Source organism: Pelmatolapia mariae, linkage group LG10_11 (assembly GCF_036321145.2).
Source record: "Pelmatolapia mariae isolate MD_Pm_ZW linkage group LG10_11, Pm_UMD_F_2, whole genome shotgun sequence".
NCBI classification, from domain to species: Eukaryota; Metazoa; Chordata; class Actinopteri; order Cichliformes; family Cichlidae; genus Pelmatolapia; species Pelmatolapia mariae.
In genome coordinates this window covers 7118124-7142409 of record NC_086236.1, presented here as the reverse complement: position 1 = coordinate 7142409, position 24286 = coordinate 7118124, and the positions used below count along the sequence as shown (strand labels likewise).

Genomic DNA, 24286 nt, shown 5'->3' with positions numbered 1-24286 from the left:
CCACTGTGTGTGGGGAGAGGATTGAGCTGAAAGGAGCTATCGACCTGTGTGGGTGTGTGAGGATGTGAAATCGACATGGTCAGGAGGCTTGTGAAGATTAGTCATCAGCTGAAAGTGAGGTAAAAGTTCATATTGTTGGGCTGTTGCTGCAGAGGTTTTTGGAAGGTTCTCGGGTCCTCGGTGATGTTTGTGTACTTGCTTACAGTTGTAGAGGTGGAGGGAGTACAAATATTAATTTTGTAGTAAAAGTCCTACATGTAAACTCTAAAACAGAAGAAAAAGTGCACAAGTTTTACCAGCTACTAACTCGGCTGTATTGCTTGCATGGGTAACAGGTTTAAACAGCTCTTTCAAATACTTTTAAATCAGCGTTATGAGGACTTTAAAGGCTGGAAAAGGTTGATTTTCTCTCTTCACTGTGATGAAGTTGCAATGTACCAACATGTGGACTTGACCTCTACGTGCTAAAATATTATTTTGTGTAACAGAATCTTTAAAAAAGTTGTGATGCTGCCAAAATAAAAGCCTCCTGGTTCACATTTATGCAGTAAACTCCACCACTGTTACTACTACTACTACTACTATCTGCAAAATGTACAAAACTTCCTCTTTTATAGGCGCTCTGGCGTTTCTGAAACTAGGGGTCACAAGCTCTATAATAAGGTGGACTTTTTCCTCACCTTAGTTAATGCATCCTACATTACATAATGTCTGATGGCCTCTTTAGTGCCTCAGATGTTTATATAAGTGAAACCATGTGAGGAATTTTGAGGGGAAACATTTCTTTGGTGTATCTGAAATCTGAAGATGTCCCCCTGCCAAACAATGCTCTGTATCTCTTTCATGGTATTAGTGGGATAGTTTAAACAAATGCAGTGAAATTTCCCTGTGGTGGGGCTGGAAGTAGAATGGGAATTAAAATGGGAAGAAGAAAAAAAAAGGTTGAATGGGAACATTTAAAAGTCCGAAAGTGTGGATCTTTTCTGGCTGCAGCTTAACGGCTGTGGTGTTTAACCAGACTGTAAACATTTCCTTTTTTCTATGAGATAAACCTTAAAGTCTATTCGACTTTCATCAAAGCCCTGCAGCTCTGCGATCCGCCTTAAAATCGGAGTAAAAGGCTGATTCATTCAATTTTTTAAAGGTTTCTCTAACGCTAAATGAAGGATGATTGTGTGCTCCAAGCATCACATGAGAGCACTGTGATGAATTAAATTAGAGCAAACTGCCTCCGTGTTTGTCACTCATGACTTTAAACCATTCTTAGCCTCAAACTGCAAACCTTTTGTTTCCCCCGTAAGTTTCCATATGCATATCAGCTTATCAACCCCTCCGGGGCACAGCGTGTCTGCCCTATAAGGTGACATAATGTATTGTTTTGTTTCTAAGTAACCTATCAGGAAACAGTGAAGCGCTATAAGCGTGACTCACTCGCCTCAAACAGTCTCTAATTTTTTAAAAACAATAACAGTACAAAGAGTTAATGGAAACCCTTTTTTTTGGCTTAGTCATTCTTTATGCTAGAAAGAAAAAAAACGGCATTCAGATTAATTGCAACAGAAAGCCCCCGTTTTCATTGCATAAAAAAAAACAACAAAACGCCTTCATAGGTCACACACACTATTACTCCTTCCCTTTTTAGTTACATATACAGCATGCTTCCCACATTCATGTGTTGCTCACTTGTGTGATCTGGACTGTCTGTGCCTGCAGCACCATGGACGTCCTCCAGCTGCTCTTCCTGCTGTTGGTCAGCTGCGTGGCGGCATCCGCGTACCCTCCCCAGCAACCCCCTCCATGCCGAGTTGTAAGTAAACAGAGACATGCACGTCTGGTCTTTTCTCTGTTTTTTTTAACGGCATCTTTTCTCTGTGTTGTGTTCACTTACATTTTACATGGTGTGTGCGCTTTCTCTGTGCATTCAGATCTGCTACAGCCAGTTTATTTTATAGTTATTTGCAAGTTTAGACCTGAAGAGAGTTTGCTCACGAGTTGCCAGCTTTAATAACTGGGCATTAAAATGTTATTTGTCTTCAGTGGAAGTCATGCTGATAGAGGGTTGGGGGTTTTTTAAGCATAGAGGGCATGTGTCACCCAGCTTTGTCATTGTGTACAGTGCTGTGATTTCTTTTTCATGATATTTCTGGTGATTGATCTTGCAGAAATATTGCTGTAATCAAATGAAATGAAATGAAAAAGAAAAATGCATCACTTCCAGTAAGCTACAGTACTCGCTTTTCTTAGGAAAGAGCCGGAAATACATAAAGAAAGCCTTTATAGGTTAAAGGTTGGATCACGTCGCAATTGGTCAGAGTCATTAGTGTCAGGCTCAGATGTGTTAGCTAAAAATAGCCAGATAGTGAAAGCGAAAGGTGCGTCACCTACATTTGATGTGGTCATCAGTGGTTCTATAAATACCCAGATATCACCGAACTTCTCTGTTGAAATCGGAACGGTTTTCAGAGCATCACACTTTCTGAATGAAGTAAAAAAAAAAAAAAAAATCCTAAAGCAGCACAAAGACACTACTGATGAGACAAATCTAAGGATATCTTCAAAAGTCTATCAGAAAGTGTATATTGTGTTAGGTATACATTTACTTTGTCACAAATCACACTTTCTACACTTGAGTCTAAGACATTACAAAAAGGCTCTTTAGTTCCCTGAAGTAGCTGGTTAGTGTCGATCTTACAAAATGTTATTGAGACAGCAACAAATATTGCATTTGTTAAAGACTATTTTGGGCTGTGGAGTAATACCTATTTGCTTCACTGGTTGGTATACTTTTGGAATTAGAATAAACTAGTCCTCCATGGTATTAATGATTTGTTCCCTCTAAGCCGGGGATGTCTCATGGGCCATACACTTAAGTGGGCTTAACTTAAGTGGGCTGGACAAGCGACCCCCCCACTTCTGTCAGTGTAAAGAAGTTTAATTACACAGCTGATTTCTTAGATATCTCGATATAAGTAAAAGAAGCGCAAATCAAAAGTATGTCCTAATTTTTTACCACATGATAAAGAAATATTGCTGCAGTAATTGAGATCCATCAGCATGACTTAGAAACTGTCAAAAAAACATGTAAAACTACAGAAAAAGTATATATATGTGTACAATCCATTGAAAAAAAAGATACGTGAAGAAACTATAAATTTTCTATCATTTTTTAAAATATATGACCTAATTACTTTGGTCTAATGTAAATGGCAATTATCAGTAAAGATCCAAAGTCCACAATCTACGCCTTCCTTCATGTTTTAAAAAGCCGTCCAGTGGGGCTGGATTAGAGTCTTTGCCAGGCTGATTCTGGCCCCCTGGCCTTATGTTTGACACCTCTGCTCTAAGAATTGCTGAAACTACATATAGGTGTGTTTCCACTGTAAAATGAAGAGCTGCTTTTGAGTGTGAGACCACTTTCAAGGTTTTGGCACCAAACCTACTTAGGTTTAGAAAAGTTGATGCTTTTGATTAAAATCCAGAATTCAGTCTTAAAAACTCACCATTCGCTTTATTATAAGCTCTTACGAAATTAAAACATTGTAATAAAGGTTTGTGAACAAATTAATGCAGTTTTTATTCTGGAGGACTGTCACAAACCAAGGTTCTCTTTCTGGATGGTCACATGATGCTGTTTAGCCAGAGTCCCCACGATGATGAAGATGTTTTTTAACTGTCGATACTGTTACACAGTAACTGCAGCAATAATGTCCCGAGAAGTATATAAAACGCTCTGTTTAAGAGATCAACAAAGTAGGGTAGAGGGATAGTGATGGCATAAATCTCATGTTTACCAGCCAGGAAACCACAGTTTACAACCTGCTAGGATTTTTTTTTCAATACTTGCTGTTTACTTTTTTTTTTAAGAGGGGCATTTGGGATCTTTATTAGACAGGACCATGAAGAGTAGGGTGGAAAATGGCGAGAGGGGGAGGGTGAAGCATAGCAAATGGTCTGGAGCAGATTCAAACTAGGTCTGCTGCAGTAAGGTCCTCAGAGAGTCACCTGCTTAACCACACTGCATCCTCCAGTCGGTGCGTTGGGTTTAGGCTCTGAAAACTGCTTGATTAGGTTTAGAAAAACATTGTGGTTAGGGTTACAATAAACCCTTCACCAACAATAAAGCCTCGGCATGAAAAATGACGAGTGCTGTGTACAGCCAAGAAAGCACACTACAAAACTGCGGCACACCAGCGGCTTTGATAAACAAGCGCTGTATTTTGTACACTGGGAATGAAATTATGAATGTGGTCAGAGTTTCTGGACAACAGTGGAGATCTGTGGTGTGGAAGCGTAAGATACAGTCTTGTTCGTAAATCAGCTGTTAATCAACCGTAAGGAAAAACAAGAGCGGGGAGGAAAAATCCCCGTGTTTGGATGTCCATAGATGCTTTTGTGATTAAAAAACATTGTGCAGTTCTCTCAGTCTGACTTTGTGAAACCAGATAGGTATCTTCCAGCATTAAAGTCTTTCTTGAAAGCATATTTTGGCCTAGTTACAGCAAGTATTTATAAGAGAACTGAAAGTGGTGAGGTGACCGATAATGAGGGGATAGAGAGATGGGAAATGGAATGAAACTTGAGGTCAAGGCCCCCCCCCCTTTGGCTTAACGGTTGCGCGACTTTTGTGTCCAGTTTGGTGACATTTGTTGCACTAAACACTCTCACTCTCATTTACTGTCATCTGCCATTAAATAAACCACTAGCAGACCGTAAAACAAAGATCACCAAATTGGGGATGTTGCACTTTATGGTGTTCTAGCCTCAGCCAGTTGAGCACGACCTTAGCAGTTTCTCCACTTGGTTCCCATTATTTACACAAGTATTAGTCATTTTTTTTACAGTTACTCTGACTAAATGTGCCGTAAACCACCTCACGCATGAATCAGGTAATGTGGAGTTAAAGTCTGACTTAGTCTGACATAAGCAGTTGCATACCACACAGCAGTATTGCTGATGAGACACAAAGTCACGTAGGAAACATACGTGTTTTTTCAATGATAAAACTTTTCTCCAAGTGTGACTGATTTGTTCCTGAACAGATACAAGATGTTCTGCCATCCACATCTTATTTGTTTACAGACAGCTTGCAATCAACAAGGAATGCCCCTTTCGCGATACCACAAATACGCCAAGAAGCTAAATGTACTCTGACTTAGAGAGAAAGCAGAGAGTGAGACAGTTTTATGAGCTGTTTTTGGACATGGGGGTTTTGTGGCCATATGGTTTCAATTATAAACTGCACTTAATACCTCAAACGTTTAATAGGGAAGAAAGACGAAAGAAGAAGTAAAGGTGTGAGGTGTGTTTTCTTCTTGGTTTAGGAACTTTTTGTTTTCTTTTTCTTTTTCTTGGCTTTTTTTAATCAATTCAAAGAGAAATAATCATAGTTTAAACACTTAAAAAAAAATTACAACACCGGGTTGTCTTGCTGCCAAGAACATGCCTTGGGCCTAGATACACTGACTCATAAATCGACCCTCCACATCCACATGTGGTCTGTGTTGTGTCATGGTCAGTCAACCTGGCTGTATGCCGAGATAATCAGACTCGTGTGTTTGTCTTTGTTTGTAGGTCCAGATGGATGTGTTTTGCAGCGATCTGAGCCTTAGAAGTGCGCCACTCAACCTTCCCGATGTCGTCCAAATGCTGGACCTTTCACGAAACCAGGTGCAGAATCTCACCCGGGAAACTTTAGCATACCACACCAACCTCCGGCATCTGAATCTCCACTCCAATAAGATCCACTTCATCCAGCCCAGGCTCTTCGAAGACATGAATGATCTGAAAATCCTGGATCTGTCCAAGAATCATTTGAATGTTTTTGCCCACTCCAAAACAAACATCGGACCTCTTAAAGCTGTGGAGTCACTGGATCTTTCAAACAACGGCCTATACACGGGGATGTCAGACTATTTCTTGGCTGACTCTCCCAGGCTGGTGAACCTTTCTCTGAACAGCAATAGCATCACTGAAGTAGCAAAAGATACCTTCAGTGGATCCTTGTCCTTGAGGAAAATCAGCCTCCACAATAATATCATCTTGAAAATTGAAGATGGAGCTTTTGACATTTTATCTCATTTGACCGAACTTGACTTGTCCAAGAATTCAATAAGGTGCATCGACGACTTCAATCTCGACAAATTAAAAGTGTTTAATCTCAGCCAAAACAGCTTGGAGTCATTCCAAAGCGCACAATCAGACACTCCTTATGAACTTATCACTTTTGACCTGAGTCAAAACAAAATGCTCTTCTTTCCCCGTCTCCCGAAAAACAACTGCCTTAAATATCTGGACCTTTCAAAAAATCAAATCCAAAACATTAAATTCATGGGAAACATAACGTTTAATTGCCTCAGATACCTGGACATGAGTTACAATCAACTCAAAAAAATGCCTGAAGAGTATTTTTCCATGATGGGATCACTGGAGGTCCTAAATGTGAGTAATAACTGCATTACCTCATTTTCTATTACTGATGGAGGCCTTCTACAGAGAGCTAAGATCATCAATCTGAGCTATAATCCACTGCAGAGTCTAACATTTGGAGAAAACACTGTGCAGTTGCTGGAAGAACTCTTCTTACAAGGAAACGACCTCACAACCCTGGACTATCAAATATTTCAGAGACTCCCCAACATCAAATACCTGCATCTCCAGCAGAACAACCTGCAAGTCTGTGACTCTGAGCCAACAGAGCAAAACCACAAGGATCCTCAAAGTTGTGTGTCCTTTTTATCTGTTCCAAAATTGGAGGCTTTGTACCTCTCTGAAAACAACCTGAGGAGTCTGCCCGCGAACACGTTTGCCAACACCCCATTGAAGGTCTTGGATTTGTCCCTGAATCCAGGCTTGAACATGCACAAAGACTCTCTTTCTGGTCTAGAGCATTCCCTGGTTCACCTTTCCATGAGGAAAAACAACATTTCCATTCTAAAAGCAGACCTGTCCTTACTGAGGAGCCTCAAATACGTAGATCTATCCACCAACCAGTTGACCACTCTGCCGACGTGGAGCAAAGAGTCCTCCATTGAGTCCCTAAATTTGCAGAACAACCACCTGGTGACCCTGGACTACAGCACCATCCTTGCTTTGAAGCACTCTCTAAAGACTCTTTATATGGGCTCCAATCCTCTGAGCTGCTGCGGCAATCTCAGATTTATCATCATGGTGCAGCAGTCCGCCGTGGTCATTCCTGACATTGAAACAGTGACCTGCGTTCACGAGGACTACTCTGAGCCGGTCAGCATCAAGAAGGTGACCCAGACAATGTGCCATGGACCACCCGTCCAGAACTATATTATTACAGTTATAGTGATATTGTTACTTGTGATGATCGTGTTCGTGCTCTTAGTTAAATGTTGCCACTCAAGGAGGCGGAAACATAACAGAGGTTTTAGGGCATAATGAATGAAGGTTGAACACAGAAAGCCATGAAGGAATTTAGGAACCAGCTGAAGGTTTCAGTCAGACACAGCTGAAAATGTGAATGTAACTTCTGTGGGGCAAACCAAAGTCTCCTGAAGGAACAATGTGAGGCTTTGAGTTGTTTTTACCACTACGAAAAGCTACCATTGATCACTGGGACATCCATCAACAAGCAAGCATTCCTCAGTATCTTCCAAAATGAAGAAATCAATTTTTTACAGGAGATTTTAAGGACCTTATGGTGTGCTCAGACACCAAACGAGGCAGTGTGACAATGCAAAGTCAAATGAAAACTACAAAACTGAGTGTTTCAAGAGTGATGGCAACTCACATACAAAAGCCTTTTCAGTGACTTGATAACAAGCAAAGACTGCACAGAGCAGATACACCTGGTGCATTGGACGTTAAGCAGCTGTGTCTGCTTGCAGGACACAAAGTGAAAACTTGTTTTGCTTTCTGTCTAAACACAACTTTATGGCTAACCCAGTTGTACAGCCATGACCGCACATTATCTTACTGAATGTAAAATGAAGAATTAACACTAAAAACACTTCCACAAAAGAGTGGCATCAACAAGTGTGCCTGAAATGCAGCAATAAAAGTTATTATAAGTGTTTGGCCTTTTGGAAAATACACTTTGATTTCAGTGTGAAACTTAGCCTTTGTTTAGTCACTCATTGGTTTGTGGCATTTGCCTTGCGGATGTTAGCTCTGACAAACAGGAAAGCTAAATTTGGCTATCAAAAAACAAGCTTGCCAGAAGAAATGTGCTTTAGTACAAATAAACACAGGCCACACCCACACTTTTAAACCTCTATTTTTTAAAACTGGGATTTTTATTTTTGGAAAAATATCTTCATTCATATCAAAATGTAAAAAATGATCCATGTTGGGGAAATCAAGCCAAAGAGTGCCAAAGAAATTAATAAAACACAGAAATGAGGTTGCATTTTTGCGCTTCCAGCATTTTTTTGTAATGTTTTTTTTAAGGTTAGATTTCTAAAAAGAGAACTTAAAAAAACTAAAAAAAAAACTAAAAAAAAAAAGATTTAGCCATTCTAATCTAAGCAAATATCCCCAATTGCTAGCAACTTATAAGTGGCTAAATGAGAGTACACAAGCTGTCGGCGACATTACTCATTATCCCACCGAACACGGCAGCTCAGTGTAGCGAAACTTAAGTTTGTTCATGAATTAATGTTAACATTTTATTTTTGGAGACTACATTTGCTCTTAAAAATTCAAATTAAAATGTGGCACTCACCTTCATTAACAAAACGTACTTCGGATGACCAGAGCTAATTTCTGTTATAATTTTTGCCTGAAGAGAAGTCCACTGGGTTTTAGTTTAGCGACCCAAGGCGATGCTACAAAAAAGCATCATCCCTATGGATGGATTATCCCAGAGGAATAAAATAAACACCTAACATATTTTTTTAATCTCATTTTTTTGTGCGTGCATTAAACCAACAGTGTGTTTGTTGTTGAGCTTTAAAGGTAAGCTGGCTTGTTTCCGGCTCATTCCACGCCTTAACTTCATACTGAAGTTGACCTTCTCATTTAAATCACAACAAGAAAGCAAAGTTGTGTATTTTCCAAAAGCGTCACTCACACTCATTTAAGGGTAGAATGAAGGTTTGTTGAAGATGGATCAGTGACTGAGACGGTGAAAGATGAAACGGGGCGAGGGAGCATCGAATCTCAGACAGATGTCTTCACTCAGACATGTTGGAATTTTCCTTTAAGCTAAAAATAAAGACGGGAACACTACTAAAGGTCATGAAACAAGATGCTCTTTATTCATGAAGTAGGATTAGATGAAGGTTGTTTTTTTGTTGTTGTTTTTTTAAGAAATTCAAGCCGTCACTTTAACCTTTATTTATAGCTTGCACTTTAAACTTCCTCTTGTATGTGTGACTGTATCTGATTTTATAACACTATAAGACCTTAATAATGCTAAGTACATAGAGCAGAACATATGATGACATAAGTTATTTTTCTTCTGTTTGTTTTTATATATATATATATATATATATAAAAAACTATAAAAACAAAGCTGGAAATATTCCATAGTATGTTTTCCATACTGATACCAGGCCCATGGTGCTCCACCTGTTAATTTGACTGATATGAATAGTGTGTTGGCATAACATGAGTCTTTGTGTTGTTTTTACCACATTAATATTATATAAAATGGTAAATCTAGCGCTGTGCTGTTGTGGGCTACACTGGGATTCACAGTTTCATGTGATTTTTACTGTGTTTAATCCTAAAAAGGAAATTATTATTAATGTTTTTAGCAAAAACCAAAGTTAAATATTTTTTCCTCATCATGCCATGTATTTTTTTAAAGTGTAAGTTTGTTTTCTTTTTTTTAGTAAATGAAGGACAATTTCTTAATGTGTGTTTGTTATTTGTTATTTTAACATCAACTCAAATATTGTTATTAAAGATTACACTCTACTTAAAGTCTGCCCCTTAAGGGCATTGTTAGCTTTCTTTTTGATGTATTTTTTGGCCACATGTTGCTCTACAGCTGCAACTGTGCCATTTTTTTATTAACAGTTCAAACTTACATGTGTGCTGGATTCAGATTTGTAAAGACCTGAAACTGACATTTGGGTCGTTTGAGTTATACAATACAATACAACTTTATTTATATAGCACATTTAAAAACCAGAGGTAGACCAAAGTGCTTCTCAATAATACAATAGTATGAAATAAAATTAAAATTACATAAGGATGCGATAGCAAAGTCCAAAATACACTACCAGATGAAACAGAGCACTAATTAATCAGCAATGCTAAGTTAAATAAATAAGTTATAAATTGTAATTTAAAGGATTGAATAAATTCAGACGGTGGAATATCAACTGGAAGATTATTCCAGTAATACAATAATATAAGTTAAAATTACATATACGTGGGATTGCAAAGTACAAAGAAGACTATCTGATAAAAACACGAACTAGCCGGGAATGCTAGATTAAATAAATAAGTTTTCAATCGTAGTTTACAAGATTGAATAGATTCAGATGCACAAATGTCAGCTGGAAGATTGTTCCAGAGGTTGGGTGCAACACTAGCAAAGGCACGGTCACCTCTGGTCTTCAGCCGGGACCTAGGTTGCACCAAGAGCACTTGGCCCATTGATCTTAGGGCTCTTCTAGGGGTATACAGGCTGAGAAGTTCAGTTAAGTAGCTAGACGCAATATTGTTTACGTTTTGAAAAGTAAGCAATAACATTTTCAAATCAATACGGTATTTAACGTGGAGCCAATGTAGGTCAGCAAGAGCCAGAGTGATCGAATTATACCTTCTAGTTCCCGTTCAGAGGCGTGCCGCAGCATTTTGAACAAGTTGCAATCTACGAAGAAGGGCAGATTGGAGGCCCAGGTTAAGGGAGCTGCAGTAATCTAATCTAAAAGTAACAAAGGCATGGATACATTTTTCAAGATCCTTACATGGCATGTAAGGCTTAGCCTTAGAAAATTGACGTAGTTGATAAAAGCTAGATTGTACTACGGAGGACACTTGTTTATCAAGTTTAAAAGAACTATCCAGAAAAACACCTAAATTGCTTACTGTATCAGAGAGGGAATAAGCCATGGGCCCGTAAGTATTGACTAGTTGTCCCTGAGGAATGTGGCTATCAAAGACAATGAGTTTGAGACGTATGTGCTAAGCTGGCAGTCCGTTTCTCTGCAGCAAACAGTGCTTCACTGGAATTGTACCCTGGCCTTTGTTATTTCTTTAATTTAGGATTTTTTTCCCACAAACGCTGTATTTTAAAATGACAGTAATTCTAGAGACAGGACTCACACTTATTAGCAGAGTTAATACTTGACAGTTAAAAAATGTCTTTCCTTGAGCTGTTTTAGTTTATGAGTGGGGTAAAAGCTCAACATGTTTGTCTTCGCCATTTTACTGCTTTAAAACCTGATGTTGTGGGTGAGGGGAGGACCTTACTATGAAACCGCACGCTCACTGCTAACAATGTGATGTCACAAGTCGTTCGCCAGTGGGCACACTCAAGATACACCTCCCTTGTGACCATTAAAATGACCAAAACAAAGTTCCTGTTTCATGAGTGATTGAGTTAATCAACTCCGCCATACTGGATGTGATACAACCACTGGTTGCTATGGAAAAATGTGTATTCCCCAGCTGGTTAGCAGTGGTTCCTGAAGGTTTCAACCTGCTGGGGAATACAAATTTTTCCCTCAAAACAGGTGGCTGCCCACTGCTTCGGGGAGTCTTTAGGCCTTTGTGGTTTGTTTTATTCTCTTGATCCTACAGTTTCGCCATGATTGTCACACGTCCAAAACAGCAGACAAGTTAACTTCACATGGGTAGCAGTCACATGGTTAGTGGTCATGTTTCTGCAAAACCTTCGTAAGGCTCTCGGAGATCAGAAGTCCCCCTCTGGCATCCATTAAAAAAATACACATATATATATATATAGCTTTAAGGCACTTTCCAGAGGCTCCATCCATCTTTTATACTGTCTGTGTTGACACCATGTAAACCTGTGACATGAGTTAAAAGAACTCTGATTAGCAGAAACCATGAGCTTAGCGAGCTAATTCTGACTTTGTGGGTATAAAACAGGATGATTACCCACCACAGAGACTAAGTAGTATATACTGCTCTCTATATATGATGACTTAATGTTTAATGTTAATGTTCCCAAAGGCAGCTACCTTGAGCCAGAACATGAAATGAACAACTTATCAGGTTTTATATTTGATACATTGGTTAAATAAGTGTGAATTTTGTCGATAACATAACAGATGTTGCTGCATGTATTTTGGTTTCAATTTGCAGTGGTGCATTCGGGTAGCTTATGTGGAGTGGGAAATTTCTAACCTTATCACCATGAAGTCAACAGCCAAAGGGGTGAATTCCAATGTGTGTTGTAATTAGCAGTGATATTTCTCTGTAGCATAAAAGGAACATGATTATTAATGATTAGATCATTAAAACTTCCTCTTTACTGTCACCATGTGTATAAATAAATCTGTCCTTCATGTTGAAGCATTGTAATATGGTCTTTTACCAGAGACTGGTGACCTTAAATACATCTGGTGAAAGAGTCATGGGATTTTTATGACCCGGTTAAAATGTTTTGATTTATCTCTAAATGTTAGATGAGATAATCGATTTCGCCTGTGGAGAATGTAGATAAGCTGGAAGCAGCTTGTCTCTGGTAACAAAAATATGAACTTGAATGCTTGTTAATGCTTCTCTCAGAACACTTTATTAGCTACCATGTGCAGTTTAATATATTCCAATACCTATAAAGTCTATCTAATCATATTTTTATAGAAACATGGTTAAAATAGAAACATGGTTCTATATCAAAAATATGATAATATGGAAAAGCATTTCAATTTTAGCCAGAGTTGAACCAGTGACCTAAGGATATCATCTTTCTATCAGTCTACAGTCCTCCATGCTACCAACTGAGCTATTGTTCAGTTCTTGGCTGTACAAATTTGTTTTGCAATACTGAAAAGCCAACCAAAAATGTTCATAAAGTACTTCGACGTGATTTTTACTCCTACAAAGACCCTCCTTTGAACCATAGATCCTACACCTAAAGTCCTCCACACCATCAAAGAGCAAGACTAAGTTTCTATCTCCAGGACTTAAAAATGAAAAGAATGGAAGTCTTACAGCTTTTCCACCGTGATAGGTTTCAAATAGCCAGAGTTCATCAAGTAAGCATCCACCTACAGTCCTCCACCCGACCACGCTGATGTGTTGAAGACAATATGAAATACTTAACTATTTTGGATGCAGAAACTGGTGGTTAACAGCAAGTCTGCAATGAAAATAATCTGAATATTAAATCAAAACTTAAAAAAATATAATGCTAGGCTACTGCCACTCCCTGTGAGCCAAAGTTGAACCTTCAACCTAAGGATACCTGTGTAGCCCGACTACAGGCCTCCATTCTACCAACTGAACTGTCAAAGAGTTGATGTGGTGTTGAATTGTTCACCTCTTGAATGCAGAAGTTTGTTTTGCAAGCCTGCAAGGCGAACCACAAACTTTCTGTCTGAGTGAATGATGACAGTAAAAATTAATCATTTTTCTACACATCAATCATTCCAGTTAGACAGCGACATCACCCTCCTTTAACAGGAGTCCTCCACCCAGTCGAGCAGAAGTGTTGAAGACTATATGAAATGCTAAATTGGTTAAGTCTTGGATGCAGGCACTCATTTCCTTGTGATAGAGATATAGACCTAATTTCACTTTAGTTGTTCAGCTTTTGAATGTTGAGCATGATGCTTTACCATCCTGATGCTTGTTTTGTAGGAATGCTGGCTCCAAATATTAAATCAAAATGAGTTTGTATACAAAGGTTATATCACTCTACCACTGCTTGGTGATTATAGAAAGGTGTGTAGCACACTGGCTGCACATGTTATTTTCATGGAGATTAAGTTGAATTTGCAGGATAACTGTCTTCATCCTGTCAGCCATCTTTGTTACTCATTTAGTTCTATCTAAAGTGCTCCACTCTGTAATACAGTCGTAATCTCAATCCAAGGCTACCTCCTTTCTTTATGTATCCTGTCTATCGGAAAGGTTACTGACTGCAACAGTCTTTTCTGCCTTCACACCTTTCCAGTTTGTACAGACTCAAAACGTGAACACAGACTGTTGTTTCTACCTACAGTGTTCCACTTTATCACCTACAGCAGCTCAGTATTAACAATCTTTCTAGTATTCTGATAGATTTCTGTCCTATAGAAAACTTCAAAGAGTCTCTGCATTTTTTCATGTTGTGCAGACACACACAAGATTTCAACCAAGTCAGCAACCTAAGAATACCAGTTTCTCCCACCTGCAGTCCTCCCACTAAAGGGTGTGTGGAGTTGGACTGTTCACTCCTTGGATGCATAAATTGATTTTGCAAGACTGAAAAGCTAGCCTCAAACCTTCAGTCAGAGTAAATACTGATGACAGTTCACCAGATTTTCTGTTCATTCCAGTCAGATTGAGACATCGCCCTCCTTAACCATCATGTCGTACAGTTACACACAAAAGGCACCCCTTCAAGCCATTGTCGACCCAATGACCTAAGGATACTTGTTTCTCTCACCTAGTCCACTGAAGGGTGCATAAGGTGTAGAATTACTCAAGATTTGGATGCAGAAACTCATGCTTAACCACAAGTATGGAAGACTGAACATCTGGCTCTGAATATTAAATAGAAAAAACCACAAACTTCCTGTCATAGTGACGACAATTCCTTATGGTTTTTCTAGCCATTAATCATTCCAGTCAGTCAGAGGCATCGCCCTCCTGTAACGTCATCTCTCTTTGTACAGGCACATTTAAAACTTGTGTCCTTCGAGCCAGAGTTGAACCACCAACCTAAGGATACCTATTACAGGCCTCCACTCTATCAACTGAGCTATCAAAGGACACACATGCCTCAACTGTTCAAGTTTCAGATGCAGAAACTTTACCAAAGATTTGATTTGTTGAACCAAAGATTTACAGGACTCGACAATTACCTCTTAATGTTAATCAAAATAAAACAATGTGTGCTGCCAGTGGACTACTGTACTGTGGCTGGAGGATTGCAGTTATCTGTATTTTTACTACAAGTCTGCTCTGCCAAGAATCCCGACAGAAATGAACTGAATTGTTCAACTTTTGGTTGCAGAAACTGATGCCACAAATTTGCTTTGTAGGACTGATCAACCGCCTTCAAATATTAATCAAAGTATTAAATAATATATGTATATGTGCAGCCATTGTGCTATATCACATATTAGTGTACCTGAAGGTTTTTTTTTTTTTTTTTTTATCTCTGTCTCAAAGGTAACTGTCATTGTGGAGTTACAGTTGTTCTTTCTGCCTTCACATCTCCATACATCATATCATCTTTATGATAAGGCAGCTTCATCGTTCTAGTTAGTACAGATCTGCAGATCATCGTTGTTGTTGAAAATCTGATCAAGATATTGTCCTTCTCTAACTTCTTATGTGCACACAAAAGCCTCTTCTTTCAACAGCAGGATATGAGCAAAGATTCCTGTGTTAGCCATCCACAGTCGAACACTCTGCCAGATCCACTATCAAAGGGCTCGTGAGTGGTGAAATTGTTCAACTTAAAAACAAATGGTTGCCCACAAAACATTTTGCAGGACAGCACCAAATATGAAATCCAAATGAAAAGAAATCTGTCTGCTATATAATATCCTAGTGTATTAATGCTTGATGATTATGGACTTCTGGTCTGAAAAGAATATCTGCAGCTAAACTCAAAGAAATAAAGTCACTTCCTCTGCTTTCACATCTCTAAAAACCATAGACACCTACAAAAGCTACCAACCTTCAAATGGCTCCAGCAGCCTATGGACAGGGGCGTAATTTCCAGGGGAGTTAGGGGGGTTATGACCCCCCCAATAATCAGACCCAACCAATATATCCCCCCAGTAAAATTATGAATTATCTTGCATAAATAGGCTGTTGATTTTCTTTACTCATTTCAGTTATTACCAGCAAAATAGTTGCATGTTTAATCATCTGGGAATTTACCCAGACTTATTTATTTATTTAGACAGAGATCTTGACCCCCCGCCCAATGTTCAGCACAAAGTTACGCCGATGTCTATGGAGCCCTGTGTCTTTGACCTGAGGTCCTCTATGCTAGCCAGTAAACTACTGAAGATAGCATACACTGCACGCACACAGTTAGATTCACTCACATCTGATTTCACAAAGCTGGCACTCAGCTCAACATTTCAGAAACTGGACTTTTTTATTCTTTATACTGAATCTGTGCTAATCCCTGCATCCTAAAAGGTTAACTACAGGAAAACTCTCCAGAGTCCCAAAGATAACTGTCATTTCAGACTTAAAGTTATCCTCTCTGCCTTTATATTGTTCCAAACAGAAAAATATCCTCCCAAAACACATCCTTTCAGCTGGAGTTAAACTAGAAACCTGAGGGCTAAACCTAACTTTATTATTTTGCCTTTAGTTCCCAGTTAAATTTACAGAGCCAAGGCCTTTAACTCGATAGTGCTGCTCTTTTCCCAGCCTCACTACCTCAGCTTTCTTCCTCAGTTTACTTTTGGGATTAAGTCTCTGGAACTGCGAAAATGCTGTTCAGCACGAGCAGCTTTATCTTAACTGTCCAAAGAAAGCTTTTTACCCTCGGTGACTCAGACCCTCCACCCCTCATTCCCCCCAGGAGAGAGAAACACACAGTTACTCAAGCTAATTTACTGTCCAGGGTGGTACAGGAAGTTGTCAACGGGCTCATCCTGTTTTATGTCAAAGGGGGAAAAGCCTCTTTATCTCTGTCAACGCAGAAATCACAGCTAGACGTTGGCTTTTGTGTTAATAATGAGGCATCGTGTTGGTACAGGCTATGGTTATCCTTCTATTTAGTCTGTCAACAAGCCTTCTGGTGTTTGTGTTTGACTTAAACACTGTCCTGATTTACACCGTGAAGCTATTTAAAGTCTTTCAAGTGCTAAAGTAGAATATTCAGTCTAAGTTGAGTGTCTTGCGCTAAGCCGTTGTTTTTATATTTTCATTAGGAGGTTGGGGGAGGCTGGGAGATGCAAAAAGACGAAGACATAAATATTTATATCCAAATAATACTTTGAAACATAAAGGTTATTTAAGTAGAAAATATATATTAAAGATCCAGTTTTGTGAATAAATCCACTGTGGCCCTCTTTGTTGGATTTGTGAGTAAGAGGTTGCTTATTTGCTGTGAGGAGTTTGGATTTACAGGAAACTCCAACTGTAATCTACATCTGCTTTATCTGGAATCTGGAACTGTCTAGACTGTGTTTACGTGGGGAAAATTACATCTGCTCATTGACTTAATAAACAAGTGCAGCCCTTCTGTTGTGTACCTGAATACTTGAACTGAATGGCTCCACAATCTGAGGCAGTCCTTTTGCCTACTGAGTCCAAGAAACAGGCACTTTTTTACATTTCTGGCACTTCATGATTGGGGGGAACCCCATCAATACTCAGCCAATGCAAACAGCAAATTCGATGGTGATCTGCCTTTTACATTACGAGATGTTTTGTGAGAAAAGTTGTCATTTTGGCCCGAAAACTGAAAGAGCATCCAAAATGGAAAGTTAACATCCTCGAGGGATTTGAAAGTTCATGGCACTATTCCCTGTAGATTTTAATATTTTTGTATGTTTTACGTAGAAATTGCGTCTCAATGGTAGTAAATATCCATGTTCAAAAGGTTAAAACAGCATTTTCCATGCATTTGATGTGTTCTCAAGAAAAAGGAGACCATGATTCGTGTCAGTAGCAACATATGGATAGGTTAATGATTTTTCTTGTTTGTTGGAGCACTGAGACATTGTTAGTGAGTCACGCAGTCCACTGAGGAAGGTCAATGTAGATGGAAAGGTCAGTAAAACACCCTTTCCTTCCTGTGTCCTAATTACAGTCAGTACTGGATTATGGAAGAACTTTTAAATGGTTTACAAGTCAAATCACACCAGAACAAATTATTGTGTCCTTTTTCACATCAGAAAACACTTGAAGTGCAGATACTTTCTTTAATTAGAGGGGTTTAACAAACTTTTTGCATCAACTGTTTAAAAATTACCTCCATTTTTATAGACAGAGCCCCATTTTCACAGGCTCAAATCAAGTGTGGAACTCAGTTTGGTAGATTTTTACTGCAATGTTCAGTAACAGGTCTAAACATATATAAATGCAAGTGAAAGTGGCCAAAGGATTACAGAAGACAACTAATAAAAGGGAATATAGAATTATTTCTATGGTCAAAAAAATGGTTAAGAAAAACATTTTTCAAGAAAATCTTGAGGAGATAAGTGTGTAATTATCAGGGTCTACAATCAAGAGACACCTTTATGAATAGAAACACAGATGGTTTAGAGCAAGGTGCAAACCACTGGTTACAGGCAGATTAGATTTCACCAGAAAACATCTAAAGGAGCCTGCACAGTTATAAAAAAAAATGTTCTTTGGACATAGGAAACCAAGATGAAGTTGTCTGAGAGTAAATATGTAGAAGGAGTCCAAATCATACCACATCATCTGTCAGAGACGTTTCTTCTAAGCCTTTCTAAAAATTGCAGCAAGAGAGTAAACGACAAAGTCATAAAGAAAATGAGCTGGTAAAAAGTGATATTATTCAACCAACCGCAGCTCTGCCAAATCTGATGCGAGTGAAATGAGTGGATAAAGTTCATCAAGTACAGTCATCTCTATAATCTCTGAATATGCCACAGTGGAAAAACTTCTTTCTATTTAAAAAGAAACCAGCCTGGTCTCTGTGGAGCGAGATTATGGCTGGAAATGGTTAACGCTAGTACCTAAACAAACTATATGTCACGGTTCTTGTAATATTCATTGGTTTTGTACTCTTTTGTGTTTTCAGTTCTCCTTTCTCTGTCCTCATGTTTGCCAGTTTAAGCTGCCCCGTTTACTTTGAAGGATAGTTTTTCATGTGGCTCTTTGTATTTTTTACATCCTGGCTTTGTTTTTTCTTCCCTTTTCCACCTGGGTTTTGTTTCCCAATCATTGCCCTGTGTTGATGTATTCTTTTCTTTTGTCCTCTGTTCCTTTGGTTTTTCCCTCTAGCTCTAGTAATAATATCCTACCTGCAGCACTTTTTACTTTTTTTCAATGATATCTCTTTTGTTTTACTCTCAGCCTTTTCGCCTCTGTATAGTTCTGCATTTGTGCAAGTTTAAGAACCTTGGGTAAATCATAAAACCACTTCTGGGGCTTCGGATGTCAAACTCCAACTCTACCAACTGTATGTAAAAGGCCTTGGAAACAGGTCAAAAGAAACACACTTTCCAACTCCACAAACGAGACCCGATTACAGAAAGACTTTGTCTCACAGTTTATTTGTAATCAGTGCGCAATAGCAAGACTACTGAAGAGGCTAAGAATGAAGTCAAAGTTGAAGTAATGGCTTAGAACGATCTTAGTTGCAGGACTCCACATAAGTGAGCCACTGGGAAATCAAATGAGACTACCACACTGCAGCTCTGTTTGTTTTTCCAGCACCGTATTGCCTCTCCTGGGCAAAGTAAAGAAAAAATAGACAACACTGGGAGCTTCTCTTCCTCGGGGAGATCATACACCCACCGGAGGGAAACTGTTTTCCTCCGAGCTTTGCCCCTTCACAACAGAAAGACAAAACAACGCGCTGGTGGGCTCCTGCCAACTCTTGCAGCTGTACCATCCTCCCAAAAGGCATAATTTCCTTCCAAAGGCCTTTCCTCTTCCCGTTTTGTGGAATTCCACCATGTTGTTTTCTATTTTTTTTACCTCTTGTTTATTAGATGAGCAGCGATACAATCACAGGAGGCCTACGGAAAATATTTTTGGTTCCTAAATTGGAAGCAGACCTCAGTCACTTTTCCTCTCCTCTGTGACCGGGCAATGAGTCATAATTGAACCTGTGTTTATCATAGCGTATCACGCTGAGATCAGAACAACTCTGTTACAAGGGGCGGCTTCATCAAAGCAAGAGCAGCTTGCTTAGTCACTGATGAACAATCGCAAAGAAAGTGGAAAGTGAAAACAAGACTTGTCTGACCATCTGCTACAGATAAACAAAAAAGATCTTTGTGTTTGCTTCAAAGGAAATATGGAGGTTGGCCTGTAAATAATCTATACATTACTGTGAGATCAGTTTCCAACTTTGCGTAGTTTGATAAACTCTGTGAAATGACCTGAATTCTCTGTTGGCTTAGACATAAAAATGTCATAGGAAATACGTGAATTTACAGCATTAATTGAAAGTTTCATATCATTTATCAAACTTTAGCTTTCTTGAACATTTTGCACATTTCCCATCAATCACTCTACAAGACGTGGTTAAATTTACCCCAACTTTCCAAGGGAGAGCTCAGATCTCAGGTTGTCCCAGCTCTTAAATTCATTAGAAATTTTATGTCTCAGTAACACAGTCGCAACGACCTGACAACCAGTTTTTGTTTTGGTATTCCCTGATTGGTTGTAGGCAGTGTTGGGAAGGTTACTTTTAAAATGTATTCCACTACAGATTACAGAATACATGCCCCAAAATGTATTTTGTAACGTATTCCGTTACGTTACTCAATGAGAGTAACGTAACGGAATACTTTGGATTACTTAATATATTATCATGCTGTTTACAACTACATGAATGTGACTTATTACTATTACTGAAGGTCCGCGGCTCCGAACCGTAGTAAAGGGACCTCTGGCTAATACGGTGGGTTCCGTGTCGGGCTCGTAGCCGAAAAATAGCTTTACTTTGTTGTCTGGGTCAAGTTTGCTAGCGAGAGACAAAGAGAGGCGTTGAAAGGCTGCTCCAACGGAACTTATTGTTTCGGAGGAAAACACGAACACGGTGTACAGTCGAGTCTTAATAGCTTACTTACAACTGGGCTCGTCAGGCACTCTTCTCGGCTGCAGTGGTTATTATTATATTTACATGCTTCCAGCTCCCGTTTCTGCTCGATGACAACTCGTAGTTTTCCACTCTCCTTTTTCTCCCTCCTCGCGCTCACAGACACATAACGTGTATGGCAGTCCATTCTCGCTGCAGCACGGACTACACTGCCCATGAGGCAACATTCTTTAGAGCTATGCCTGTAGCATTCTGCCTATTAGCTTAGCATAACAACAACAACAAAAAGGCGCTCTCTCACCCAGGAAACAGGCAGTCGCAGAGAGAGCGTCACCCTGTAACCATGGCAACCGTAACGCTGCCGCCTGGAACAACAGAACGTAGCTGTCAAATAAAATCCAAACAGGCCTTACCCGCGACAATATGAAACAGGAAAATACCGCCGTGTATGTAATCCATTTATTTCAACAAAGTAACTGTATTCTAAATACCACCTTTTTAAACGGTAACTGTAACGGAATACAGTTACTCATATTTTGTATTATAAATACGTAACGGTGGTACATGTATTCCGTTACTCCCCAACACTGGTTGTAGGAGATGGTTGTGAAGTTAGTCTTTAAGCCCCAGCCTTGCAAGCCTAAAAGCCAGTCAGTGACTCCAGGTAATCATTAGTTATTAGAGAAAAATGTATATTCCCTGATTGGTTAGTGGGAGGTTGCTCGCTATTGCCAGATGAAATTGGTTGCAAAGAGGTGCTGCCCCAAAAAACTCCTTGTGGTCGCTTTGCTTGCTGGCAGATTTCTGTGGAAGATACCAACTTGTCTGCAAACACTTGGCAACTACTTCCTGAACAGTTGTGAAAATGTGAAGATTGTGCCGCGAACTGGGAATGGAGACCGTTTGCTTACAAAGCCAAAAGTTGCACCTTTTCAAAACATGTTGGTTTCCGTGGTAAGGCACAACTTCTGTTCTCTGTTTCCAGTTAGTGTCACACTTTTTCAAGTTTCACTGCTGCTCAGGGGTTAGTAGCAAGTGTTTGCAAAATCGTCACAAGTTTTCATGCGAACTCCAGATGACTGCGGCAATCTAGTAGCGACCAAAGCAATCATAACCACAATTTCTGTTGCAGCACCCTCTTTCTGACTTCCAGGAACCATACATATTTTTTCCCAGCGACCGGAGGCGTTACATTTGTCACAAAAGTTTAGTGTATAAGCATGCTAACATTCATTTTTAACACATGGAAGTGTTAAAAACGGCAGTTTATTTAGTTCCTAAAAATGTTCACAGCCAGGTACAAAAACGGTTTGGGGTAGTTTTTCCATTATAAAAACTGTACAATGGTTGATTTTAAAAGATAATTCATCTGTTTGGACATAGATAAGGTTTAAAGTTGGCATTTTATTATAGTATTCTGTTACTCAGCACCAGTTAGCAGATGTGTGTGTCTTGCATTTGTTAGGCCTGCAGCTTGCAACCCAAACTTGCTAGTGTTAGCGGATGACTTTCCAGCAAAGGCCGACTTAAGCATCTATTCTATGTGGAAACAACCTCAGCATTCATCTGCCTGTGGCTCAGATTTTGTATTCGTACCACCAGTTTTCAACTCAGAAATCAGTGTAGGTTCTCAACTTTTTGCTGGGTTAGCTCTCTAGCTTATTAAAATATGCTTACATCGCACCATGACTGGTCCAAACTCTAGCACTGAGGTGGCTGTGTTCCTATTTTTCTTTCTTATTGGTTCATCCTCAAGAGACTAACTCAGGAAATACTGTTTCAATCTGAAGTGTCTGCCAGTAATGATGATTCACTCCCATTTCCATCTGTTTCACATCATAAAACCATCCCTGGGAGTATCTTTTTTTAAAGGTGAATGCCTATGTTGCCCCTTTGCAGAGATTAGCTGTGCCTTGCTCCATGAGGTCGAGTCTCATCAACTGGTAAACTGAAAGAAGATAGCAACCTATTATTCATCCACAGTAATCGCACCCCTTGCTCCCTCGCACTGCTCACTGTCCTGATTTATCATCCACAGCCATGGGAAAGGTCAAAGTTGACTGTCTACGTCCTGTAGCTACATGAATTGATGAGATGCTTAAATATGTCCTACATTACTTGTGCTGTGGTGTTGTAACGTTGAGAAGGACAGGAGACAAAATGGGAGCAGGAAGCACACCCCAGGACAATGGTATCATGCATCCTGCATCTGCTGTTTGAGCACATTAACTTACTTTGAGGTCCCTCCAAGAAGATTGTTTTTGAGAGTTCAGGTGGATTCAGTTTGGGGTTTGGCTGTTTGTTTTACAAGCAGGACAAAATGTTGGGCTTTAGGCTGTGAGAGAAACAGGGAGTCGGGCCAAATTTCACATTTATTGTCCACATGCTGACGAGTTCAGACCTAAAGCTGGCTGACACTACAATAGGATTATGTTTTTTTCCCCTCAGAACATAACCTGGATCTGTTACTAATGGTCATTACGAGTGTGGTGTTTGCCCCAAAACAGCTGCATCCAAAGTTGCCAAAAAAAGCTGAGTTATAGCACCAAAACCAGAGGCAAAAAACAGGGAAACATCAGTAATTCATGAGTGGCAACATTAAATATGATTTTCTAATATGAGGTGTAAATAACTGTGTAAAGCCTTCCTATGTCGGCCCCGAGGAACATAATCTGCAGCCATGGTGAATAAATGGCAAGAAGTGCAGTCAAATAAACTCAAGCCTGAGGAATGCTGCTTGGGCCCCAGTGATAAATCACAGGCATTTTCAAGGAAACTCCTACCCAACCCTTTACGCCCATAATCTTTCCTACTGAGGTCTCCAACAATGAAAACAACAACTATTGTTGAGAACAATGCAATCAGACCACCAAGCACACTGCTGCCTTTTGTGGTCTTAGTCATTTGCTCCGGGTCAGTGCTTGTAATAAGGTCAGCCGTAGGGATTGTTTAGTTTCACGGATGTTTCATCAGACATACTTCAGGTTTCATCAGCACTTTAAGATTAATGGGATCAATAGGAAAAATGTGTTTGTAACAATTTCCTCATTATGTGGAACAATATCCAGGCCTTACATGATATAATCAAGACAAGTATACAAATGGAGGAACTGCAGGTTTCAACATTACTAATGGCTTTGTAACAGCTCACTTCTGTCTCCTAAAATTTATGTTTGCGTGGTGAAAATACTGTGCACATGACATTTGTTGGACACTGCAGAGGCGATGGACAGGCTGCCAGATAAGGTCAGGCAGTAGTCTCCGAGGACTGTGATGTTTACAGATGACGCTGGGATCTATAGTGAGAGTATAAAGGAAGTCGACGAGAGGTAGTGAAGCTGGATGAGGCTAAACGCCTGGGGTCAACTCTCCAAAGCAACAGAGGTGAAGAAGAGAGTGCAGGGTGTACCAGGGTATCTGGGATGATTTGTGACAGAAGGATAGCAGTAAAAGTGAAAAGGAATGTTTAAA

The 24286-nt window shown here is 39.5% G+C and overlaps 1 protein-coding gene across 1 annotated transcript; it reads left to right on the top strand.

Annotated features, from left to right (window-relative positions):
* Positions 1–25: 25 nt before the first annotated feature.
* Positions 26–9811, top strand: lrrc32 (leucine rich repeat containing 32). Its single transcript, XM_063486662.1, has 3 exons — positions 26–119; positions 1714–1807; positions 5572–9811. The coding sequence occupies exons 1-3, from the start codon at positions 76–78 to the stop codon at positions 7402–7404; spliced, it is 1971 nt and encodes a 656-aa protein (XP_063342732.1). The 5' UTR covers positions 26–75; the 3' UTR covers positions 7405–9811.
* Positions 9812–24286: the final 14475 nt, after the last annotated feature.

Excerpts from the sequence above, each read along its gene's own strand:
- lrrc32 (XM_063486662.1), top strand. The coding sequence starts at position 76 with ATGGTCAGGAGGCTTGTGAAGATTAGTCATCAGCTGAAAGTGAG. Across the intron at positions 120-1,713 it reads AGTCATCAGCTGAAAGTGAG|CACCATGGACGTCCTCCAGC; the intron begins GTAAAAGTTCAT and ends CTGTGCCTGCAG. Across the intron at positions 1,808-5,571 it reads AACCCCCTCCATGCCGAGTT|GTCCAGATGGATGTGTTTTG; the intron begins GTAAGTAAACAG and ends CTTTGTTTGTAG.